The 10,739-nt window shown below is 38.9% G+C and overlaps 1 protein-coding gene across 3 annotated transcripts; it reads right to left on the reverse strand.

Moving 5' to 3' along the window:
* Positions 1-822: 822 nt before the first annotated feature.
* Positions 823-10,217, reverse strand: dnpep (aspartyl aminopeptidase). Of its 3 annotated transcripts, none has more exons than XM_066665299.1 (15): positions 10,094-10,217; positions 9,611-9,701; positions 7,656-7,744; positions 6,805-6,918; positions 6,434-6,559; positions 6,194-6,318; positions 5,989-6,073; positions 5,394-5,501; positions 4,925-5,002; positions 4,710-4,790; positions 3,317-3,477; positions 2,910-2,949; positions 2,558-2,659; positions 1,453-1,620; positions 823-1,090 (listed from the first exon to the last, which is right to left on the reverse strand). In XM_066665299.1, exons 1-15 carry the CDS (start codon positions 10,097-10,099, stop codon positions 1,040-1,042), a joined length of 1,425 nt encoding a protein of 474 aa, XP_066521396.1. In that variant the 5' UTR covers positions 10,100-10,217; the 3' UTR covers positions 823-1,039. The 3 variants fall into 3 exon arrangements, with proteins under 3 accessions (XP_066521396.1, XP_066521397.1, XP_066521398.1); XM_066665300.1 differs by having other exon boundaries at positions 9,932-10,197; XM_066665301.1 differs by lacking the exon at positions 10,094-10,217 and having other exon boundaries at positions 9,558-9,673.
* Between the last annotated feature and the right edge of the window lie 522 nt (positions 10,218-10,739).

The raw sequence follows: 10,739 nt of genomic DNA on the forward strand, positions 1-10,739 counted from the left end.
AGAAACAACTTTTTGTAGAGAAGCAGCATTCAAATATTAAAGAGAATTATTCTCTCTCAAAAGGAGCTTGTCAATACCCCCGATGATTTATGAATAAAACATGCTGTACTCAAAATAGGACTGCATTTAGTAGTATGCAATTTGGGGTTAGTTCTCCTCTTCCAAAACAGTGGTCTTAGGAAATCACAGGCTTACATGATTTTTTGTAATCCCTGCCCTACAATATTGGCTTTAGTTTATCACAAAATGATCAAGCCCTTCTTATCCCAGATTGACATGCTGAAGTAGAAAAGTGTGTAAGGGAGTGTAATAGGAAGATGGCTGCTCAAGGCCAGTGTTGGGGACCACTGCACTAACTATGGTTATGCTCCATTTACCCATGCTGGCTCACCACCTTTTAAACAGTGTCAGACTCATTATTTAGGTAATAGCTGGTATATCTACAGTTTAATGTTCCCAGAAATTTTAGACTTTCCTTAGTGTGGATTCAGGAAGTAGATTTAAACTCTGCCATTCTCTGTCAGAGTCTACCAAGGTGAAGAGATCCTAAGAGTGAAACCTACACCCACATGGCACAACTGGACAAATACTAGAGCCCAATTTATCTAATGCAGGTTTAAAAAGGACATGATCATCTGCAAATAATGTAATTATCGTGAAGAAAGACTCGAAACAGCACAAAACAGAAGGGCTGGAGTTGGAACATGCAGACCTCACTGTTTTTCCCCCTCTCTAACACACTTGAATTAACTCACTATGGGCTTAATAATTAGCGAATGCTATGACTCAGGTGTGTTCTAGCTGGGAAAACTAATGGAATATAAACTAGAGTCGTAAAATCAGGTTTTATGTTTATTGTGTGCTTAAAAATTACTCTCTGCTTGAGCAGGTGTAGATTCAAAAGAGCGTAATTGAACAGTCCTTATATTCCATAGCTCCGTTTTAATATCTGTGGAGGCAGGAACATCAGAACTGAGATAGACAGTATGAAGTGAACAGATGTCAGTTTTCCAGACAGTGATGCTCATCTGGTAGCGCTCTAGTCGACCACAAGCCTGCTCCTCACGGAGGGGAAGAGTTCAAAGAATCCCTGCAGATGATTGAGAAAGGGTTACATGAGTTTGCTGTTAACTAATAGAGATTCCGTTTACAGAAAAAGACAAATTCCTAGCAAAAACCACAGGAAAACCCTTGAAAAACAATGTTAGCATCGTGCAGGATAGGTGGGAGTTTGTGGTTCAAAAGGACCTTGTGCTACAACTATCAAAATTGTTATAGGAAACAAAGGCTTTTTATATATCACTTTGCATGAGGTATTTCTGGATGAAATATTATCTAAACAGACACAGCAGTGAGTGTATCACATAACCTAACGATCAGTATGGAATGAAGGATAACACATAGTGTCTTTTTTGCCCACATCACCCAGACCCAGGCTGAAGGCAGTATTACCTTGAAGAGTGTGGTGGTCTGGAGGACACCTGAGGTGCAGCACATTTCCCTGATTGAGTGCATGGCCAACTGTGGTGCACCAATATCCAGAACTGGAATTCCTAACCTGGCCGCCAAAATAGGCCCAATGGTCGTTCCACAAGGACTGTCATTCCGAACCATTACATCCTGGTAAAACATACACAGCCACTCATGACATTTTTGTAGCCATATTCTTGACAGATCATAGGTCAATCACAAGTGTTTGAACAATGCTACTGTTCGAAAAAGCCAGTGTTTTGCAGTGTCACAAACTGTCTACTGTAGAAATATTCTTGATTTGATATTTGAGGGAACCCATTCTCTGTTTGTGGCACAGATTCCTTTGAGCATGTGTTGCTAGCAGAACTGTTCATGCACTCGGGCAGCATTCAGTGAAACACGCTGGCTCACTCACTTGAGTCAGAGGAGTTATTTGCAAATATATCAGATGTCACCTAGCATCTTGCCTTGGGATGAGGACCAGATGGCGATGGTAATTCTGCTTCTTTTTTTCTGTTTAGGGCCAATTTCGGGGCCAAAAGTTGAGTTCAAGACATAAATAATTGATTTCAAATTAAAAGTTATTCCAATATATCTTCAAATACACTTTAATATGAAAATTCTGAAATAATTTTTAATCATTCAGATGCTTATTTTTTAATTTCAGTGATGGTAAAATGCCTAAATACTAGGATAATATATTAATGTACTCATACTCAGACATGGGAACATCAAAACCATGTACTGCTTTCTAATTTCCAACAAATAACAGAAGCTATTTGAATCACTTCTGTCCATCATGTATTCTACCTCTTACAAAAGGCTCATATAGGCTCCACAATTCCTAAGTTTCTTAGACTTTTCTGACTGCCACGTTTGAGTTAGTAGACAGTTGCTTATCTATCAAGTTTGTTTTGACAGTCCACAGAGCAGAAATAAATAAACATGTTAGACAAATACTGGATCTACCCCTGCTCTAGAGGACAGAAATGAGAGAAATGAAAACAATTAAAGACGGAACAGCAAGAGAGGGAACAGAAAAATATGAGAATTTACATTTGAATAAAAACAGACTGAGAATTACCTGAAGAGGCACATCCACCTTCCCTGCAACCTCTCTCATAACACAGGCTGTTACTGCAGTGGTGGCATATCGCTGGTTACTGTTAAACTTTATGACTGGACCCTAGACCAGAACGTATAAAAAGGTAAACAGGCAGGGGATGAGGAACAAAGTCAGAAAGACTGAGGAAACAACTTATCGTTAGTGAATTCAGTGGCAATTGTAATCTTGAGCTAAGTATCCAATAAACCTGCTGTCACTAATGCCAACATACGTTTTAAAAAGAAAAACAAAATATATTTTAAATATATACACACACCTACAGACACACAAAAATAGGCAATACGCTTGTGTCTGAAGAAGGTTTCAATACCTTATGAAAAGCTGGTCTGTGATTCTCCTCATGTTTCTCTCTGTGGGATGCGATAAACAGAATGAAAACATTTCAAAGAAAAACTTTCAATCAAAGTAATTTAGCACAGTAATAACAGGCAGAAACCGTGACAGAATGCTGAAGGTTTCCTATATCCCTTAATTAAGTGATGTAGAGGTTTCTGTCCAGACCAATAGATGATAAATGATAGATGGAAAAGCCATTAAAACATTCTACCACACAAATTATACCTGACAATTCTGATATTCTGCTTTGTCTGTGAGAGCTTGATCACGTCCTGTCTACTCTGTGCTGTGATGCCTGATGTAAGATTACATTAACCTCTAATAGCACAGGTGTAACTGAATGGTTTCCATAGAGATGCAGTGGTTGCCACAGTGACTAACTGGTAGTTTGGGTGCACGGCATGGGCCATGTCAGCGCTGATCATGAAGGAGAGGGGCATGGCTTCCTGGAAGGCAGTGAGGTTGTCAGATGTAGACGCCAGACGACGCAGAATCAGCTCTGTGAGGTTAGACTGAGCCCCCTGAGCACTCTCTGAACCCACCTGCCAATCAAAGAGCAAAGGTAGGATCATTTATAGGTACATTCCAAGAACTTTATGTACATTATGGGAGCGATGACATAAAACTGGCTTTATGCTTCTGTATAACCATGGCTAGGAATACAACAAGGCACTGTCCATGGGTTGCAGTCACGCGAGTCTGGCGTGGGTGCCATATTGGGTACCAATATTTTGGTTTCAGAATGCAGCAATAATATAAACAGATGAGAAGGATGGAGAGCTTTATCTCATACATTGGTCCTCTCCCTAGGAGTGTGTGATATGACGATATCAGATTGTGAACGATAAGAATTTGTCCACAATACACCATCACAGAGAGATCATTGGATCACGCATACAGTCCACTGCAGTTCTTATAAGTTGTTTACGTACTGTGTACATATTACACATCAGTCGAATGGGCAGACTCTCAGGACATAGATAATGTAAGTCAGTACTCTAAAATGTTTTGATCATATTTTGACCACTAAATATTCATTTCAATATCGTCAGAGGATTTAATGGAAAACTGTTACCACATTAAAACTCCAACAAAGTTCTCCGCTTGTGACAGAATCTGTATGAGTAATTCATACACAAGTCATATACAAGCTTCCGTAATCGTGTAAGAGACTAAAGACCCCAGACATGTCCATCCATCCATCCATTATCTGTAACCGCTTATCCAATTTTAGGGTCGCGGGGGGTCCAGAGCCTACCTGGAATCATTGGGCGCAAGGCGGGAATACACCCTGGAGGGGGCGCCAGTCCTTCACAGGGCACCCCAGACATGTATACAGGGTAAATAATCTGATCCCTGCTGTGTAGGGAGTATGGTATCATTTGGGACACAGCCCTCTCTACTGATGGACACAGGGGAACAGAGCTCTGTTTACAAACATAAATGGATCCATACTTCTTTTCCTTTAATTTAACATCTAACTGAAGAATAGTTGTAAGAAACAATAAATCAATTTAAACATCACTGTTTTTGAGTTGTGTATTGCACACAAAATAAGTTTTTTAATATGTTCCTAATTTTAAAATGAAAAAAAAAAAAAAAAAGGGCAAATAAAAAGGGCAATGACCATGATTTTAAAATGAGTACACAGTGACGTCACCTGCAACCCATGAATAGGCCTTGTTCTCTGGGTGGGTCCCTCTGGTTTGGCTTCTGATAACACTTAGCAGCCTAACGATTAAAAGTTTTTGTACGGTGAAATGAAACACCTCACCTCTTCATTGTCGTAGAGAGTAATCATACGGATAGTCGGGTCAGCGGCAAGAGAGTTACTTGTGCTCGAATCTATCAGAGCCTGAAAGAGATTAGCAAGCACCATTGAGTAAGCTTTTAGATAACAAAGCAGCATGCCTTAGATGTGAGAAGGCTAACTGTGGGAGTGTGTGTGTGCTTTAATCAGTCAGGGTTAATAAAAGACATGAAATATACCGTCAGAGCGCAGAAGCAGCTGTGAAGATTGTCCAAGCGTGGAGAGAAGATAAACTCTTCATACACACCGCCTAGTGTCTGTAAAGTCCAACACAAACATGATTACATGCATTCATTAAAAAGACAATATCACATCAAGTATGAATTCTCACCAGCACTGATTCTCAACATGTTTTCAATACAGGAATGTGTCAGAGTGATTACAGCACTGAATATTCTGAGCACATTATTGGACGCTGGCATGAATCCATTACTCAGATTAATGCAGAGAGACAGCATGAGATATAGCCCTGGGAATGAACCCTCTTGTGCGCTCTAATTTATTTTCTTCAGACAGTACAGACTAGCCAAACTGACAGGAGCTTAGCTGTTGCTGGAGGATCCCACAAGACACCAGCAGCCTCTAATCTTCTCTGTGAACAGTGATACACCCAGTGATATTCTCAGGCCAGGGAGCAGCAGGACTCACCCCAGGCTGCGTGTCCGCTAGACAGAGCTCAAAGTCCAGCAGAGCAGCAGGTTCGACCCCCAGCTCCCTGCTTAGCAGCCGGATTAGAGCTGGGTGATGCTTCTCTTGCTATAGAACAAAAACAGAGACAGTACAAATTATCTAAACGTTTAGAGTCTTCAATTACTGATTATGTTATCCAAAAATGTATCCAAGCTTGCAACCTCCAAATATGCACTATATCTTATAATCAGTGAAGTACAGCACCCGTTGTGGAAAATGTCACTCAATTCAGGATGCACACCCTACATAATCTCCATAGAAAACCATGAAATGAAAATTGACTTTTTTTGAGCACAAGATCCACAATGCTCATTGCCAAGAGTTGGCTGAGAGGTATAAAGCCCCACATCATTGGGCTGTGGAAAAGTGGAAGTCATACTTTGGTGTGATGAGGTACCATCCAACAGATTTGGGATAAATTGGGGTGGTGTCTGTGATCCAAAACTAAACCTCAAACTTCACTACCTCACAGCAATATTCCAACATCCATTCTACACCATTCCCCTAGCAGTATCTTTCATTTTAAAAGAAATGTTCAAAAACATTGCCTTACTGTAGATTCTGCATTACAGGCATCACCAGAGGCAGCAGAGCCTGTCTCCAGCTCCTCCTGAACTGCTGTTGCCAGGAAAGGTACTCTGAAATGCATACACAATGTGCAATTAAAGGCCTGAATTGCACAGTACTAAAACCCACTCAATTTCCACCTCACTAATTCTCCTGATTTTAGCCATCCTCCCTCCATTTGGAAGACCCACAGGTGGTTCTCCTTGTTGGGGCCAAAGGAGTCATTGATGTCTCTCTGTAGATGAATGGCCAGGTGAGGGATCCTCAAGATGGGCCGCTGGACATGCACTAGACGATGCACCAGTTTATCGCCACTCTACACAGCAAGAAAATATGATGATTAAGCTTTAGTATTTGAGTACACTCATAAACCAGGCACTCCGAGATGCTGTATAATTGATAGTGTGTGTGTATCTAATCAGATTGTGTACCTTGACCATGACACGACCCGCAACTGTCAGATCCCGGTCGAACCACGTGTTCCAGATTCCTCCCCCATAACACTCCACACCGACCTGCAGACAGCCGAGCCTGGTCTTCTTAGAGCGAGGCTTCACCTGATAATTCATGCACGTAAACAGGAATCTTAAAATACTATTCGCAGCATGGTCTACAAGACAAGTTAGAGTGTTCTCATGACTAGGACGCTATGTTTTTACTCTGTTTATTAATGAAAAATTCATTACTGAGGAGATATTACAGAAGAGTTCATATATCAGAAAATCCACCGCTTAAGTACGAGGAAAGTCAAAGAAAAACTAAATGAAAATAAGTTTGCCAAAAAAGAGTGGCTCATTCTCACCCTCAGGCAGGGGCTGTCTGTATGAGCTCCGATAATGGAGAAGCCATTGCCAGGTTTGTACTGGCCCCCTACTGCAAAAGCGATGACTGTGGAATAGTTTCGAGTCACAAAGTACTGTGCAAAACAAAATACAAGCAGTTTCAAAATACAATACATTATATAATGCACATTTTGTCGTCATATGTATTCAGAAACAGAACTTTCAAAAATGCTTTGTAAAAGTTCTACTACAGCATTAGTAGTTGTAGTATGGATTACAATTTTGTAGGAATAAATAGAGTATTACAAAGGAATCATGCAAATATACCATGTGCATGGAGAGCACACATCTTGTATGGCAATACTGTTTAAAGCAGTGAAATGCAATATATCATTACTGCCAGAGAAATATCCTTGTATTTCATTCATAAGAAATGTTCACACCCTTCAATACTGATGTGTGTGTATAATATTCCTTTTCATTTTGAGCATTTATATTTGTCTGTTCATAATAAATATTTAGGATATAAAATTAATAACAGACAAAAATGAAGATAGAAACTTCACAATCATGACAAGCAATTTAATAAACAGATAAAAATATGATACACCTTGTACTTGAGATGTAATATACACACTTAACTAGCTATATAAACCTCATCATATTTCTGCTGAAAGGTCAATGGGGCATACTTGTATCAAGACAGCGCAGCTAAAGATTACTAGATGAGAAGTGCTTTATTAGATGTGCCAATATGATGTGTGCGAATGTCTGCAGAGAGCAGCTCTGAAGAAAAGCAGATACGATGCATAAAAATACACAAGCACAACCCCACCCCACCCCACAACCACGCACAGACACACATACATACCTTGTTTGCTGGCTTGATGTCCCAGTGTTCAGACTCTTTCAGCTCTGTGAAGCCAGCATTTAATAGACGAGTCTTGCACTCTTCCACCACTAAAAAAGACAAGACAGACATAATGGATGGTGAGAGACAATAAATAAGAGTAGCATTGCAGATAGTAATGAATCTCTGTGATGTTATTTTAGATAATAACAAATGGCTAAACTTGGCAAGCTTTAGTTATGTACATTAATCATGAATAACTTGGGGGAAATAATTTTATTATTATTTTTAAAATTTCAATTGCATCAGAACGTCATATAGTTGTGCTTTAGTTTATAGTTGCTTATAGTTGACACATATACAGCAGTGTTTAATTGTACCTTTCTATATTGTTCTTGATCATGTTGGCTATAATTAAAACTGCTTCTTCTGCAATTTGAAAACTGAAAACCTTTAAACATTCATTTCGATAATCGAGTCAGACGAATCGAATCACTTCAACCAAATGATTAATCTTTCAGCTATTAAACATGGGTCAAGTCAAAGGTAATCTTGAGTATATGGTTCATGACCTACAAAAGGTTTCTAAAGGTCTACTAAAGAGAATCAATTTCAAAGACACCCTCTTAAGAAACTCTAGATACTACAGTGCAGTGACGTCATAATTTTTACATGTTTCCTAATCAAATGCAACACCTATCATAATTTCCCTCAACTACACATAATCACAACATACTGAGACTAAAACTAGAGATACATACATACAAAAGCCTATAACCACACTCAGGTAAAAGTAACTATAATGTAGTAATACATGAATAAAGCATCAGGACCTAAAACCCCCAAAGAACTGAAATTTTTACAGAAAATGTAGTGCAATCCAGCATCTATAAGCTAAAAAGCTAAAGTCTGATCGGCAATGTTCTTCTCTTTTGTGCTACTTTTGGTCTTAAACAAAATAGAGGTGTGAGATCTGGACAGCAAAATAGTCCAGGAGCTGTCACCAACAGAAAAAATATGGAGGAAAAAAAAAGATAATAAACAGCCAATAATTTGTGGGCACATGCTGAATCATCAGTCCTTCTGAAATGTAAGCTATAACCGTTAAGTTTGTCCTCCTTTGATTCATTAACAGCTCGTACATTTCTTGGAAGGGTTTGCATCTTTTGCTGGAACAGTTTGGAGATAATGACATTCAGCCTCAAAAACATTACTTTCATCTGGTCATAATGTTGAATTATTATGGATCCCATCCCAAGGGTATTGATTGCTACTCCACTTGACATTAGGTATGGTGACTGAAAATGTACTTGTAGCTGCTCCAGATTGCAACATTTCATTTAATGCCTTTCTACCAAGGTCATACAAGCATTATATGCTCATTGCCTTATAGTAATAAGCAGTTCCCTATAATAAGTGATACGTAAGAAGGCATGGAGCACTTAAAACCACCCTCAGGTCATCCATTCCACCAAAGTCTGCAGAATTAAATATTTTGTAGTTATTTCCAAGAAAAACATTCCCTATTGCCCTAAAAGAGGTTTTGAATTTGCAATTAGTAGCTGCCTCTCTCTCCACTTACTCCTTCAACGCTGACCAGCAGCTCAACATCCCAGACCCACAGTCTGAAGAGATTGGTTTCTTGGGTTTATGATGTAAGAAACCCTGACTGTCTGAATATCTTTTGAAAATCTTTGTTACGTGGCAGCTCCAAAATGCTCAGTTATGTTACTGACTGCTTTTTTTGTGCATGATAAATTTCTACACGTTTCCAGCCTATAAACAAACACCACACACGTTTGTAAAAATGCTAAAAAAATGATTTTCACTGAACAAGTCTTTGAGGTAAAAGTTTATTAAAATGAGAGAATGCGTTGTTAAACTAAAGGAATGTCTTATAAACCTGATACATTGTGTAAATACCTGTATTAATAACCTTACTGTATACGTTGTTCATAAAGGGCCGCTATTTTTACCGTGATACGGCGAAACTCCACGGTTAACGAAAGTCAGGAACTCCTTAACGGCGGCATGAACTGCTTCTTTTGAGGTTTTCATGATGAATGACTAAAATAGAAAGAAAAACAGGAAAATAGTTATGTCAAAAAACATAAAACAAGTAAAAACCTCCTGTCATTAGCCTCAATCAGTCTGTACATCAGAGATAAAGTCAGCTTTCTCCGCTAACGCAAATCTTTAAACGCAGAACAGAGGCAGGGCGCTCTAAGAATACAAAGAGTGAATGGCATTATTTTTATTTCACGCCGCTGGCAAAATACACAGAATTCGCTTCACACCTCTGTTCTGGAAACGAACCCGGCTCTTTGCTTTATTAAATCCTGTCGTTTTGCTGTTTGCTTCGAGGGTCAAGTCCAGCTCCGGGCCTGAGCGACCAGATCAAACCTTTCTGCTGTCGCTGTGGAGACTTTGAGGAAACTTTTATAGCCGTTATCTCTCACCTGCATAAATGTTTAACAGAGTTTACGGAGCTCTTCTGTCCAAATATCAAAGAAACATAGAGATACAGCTGAAAAACACTGCAGCACCTCTCAGGGCTCCTCTGCCCTCTAGTGTTCGGAGGCTGTATAACAAGTCTATAACATTGTGGAACGCACCAAAACGCAATTATCACACCTAAATAACTACATGCAAATGATAATAACTCGAGGAAAAAAATAAATAAAAAGAGAAATATTCACAGAAAACATTAAAAATGTGTAAGAAGAGTACAAATCTTTGCAAATTGTCAGATTTTAGGTCACCACTGAAGAAAATAATTTTGTCTTTAATTGTTATGAAGCTCACTAGTATTAAGGGCTATTCTATGGAAGCAAATTTGTCTCATCAGACTTTGAAATATTACCACCTTTGAATTTTTAGCACTGATTTTTTTTTTGCACTGAAATTATGCATCTGAATATAATTGCTCTTGAATAGAACTCGTGAATTTTCAAGAACACGTTTTCACTGTTATTATTCAAGGTTAATAAATTCAGATAAAAAAATTCAAGCTAAAAAAATTCAAACAATATATTTCGAAGTTGCTCAAATTCGGTAGACGACATTCAGACACCAAAATACGAGTTACAAAAAATTCAGAGACAC

The sequence above is a fragment of the Hoplias malabaricus genome, chromosome 3 (genome assembly GCF_029633855.1).
Source record: "Hoplias malabaricus isolate fHopMal1 chromosome 3, fHopMal1.hap1, whole genome shotgun sequence".
NCBI classification, from domain to species: domain Eukaryota; kingdom Metazoa; phylum Chordata; class Actinopteri; order Characiformes; family Erythrinidae; genus Hoplias; species Hoplias malabaricus.

What these genes read in the sequence shown, in the direction of transcription:
- dnpep (XM_066665299.1), bottom strand. An exon ending in TGGAGTTTCGCCGTATCACG is followed by an intron (nt 7,745 to 9,610) that starts GTAAAAATAGCG and finishes TGTCTTTTTTAG; the next exon opens with TGGTGGAAGAGTGCAAGACT. An exon ending in CCCAACAAGGAGAACCACCT is followed by an intron (nt 6,074 to 6,193) that starts GTGGGTCTTCCA and finishes TATGCATTTCAG; the next exon opens with AGTACCTTTCCTGGCAACAG.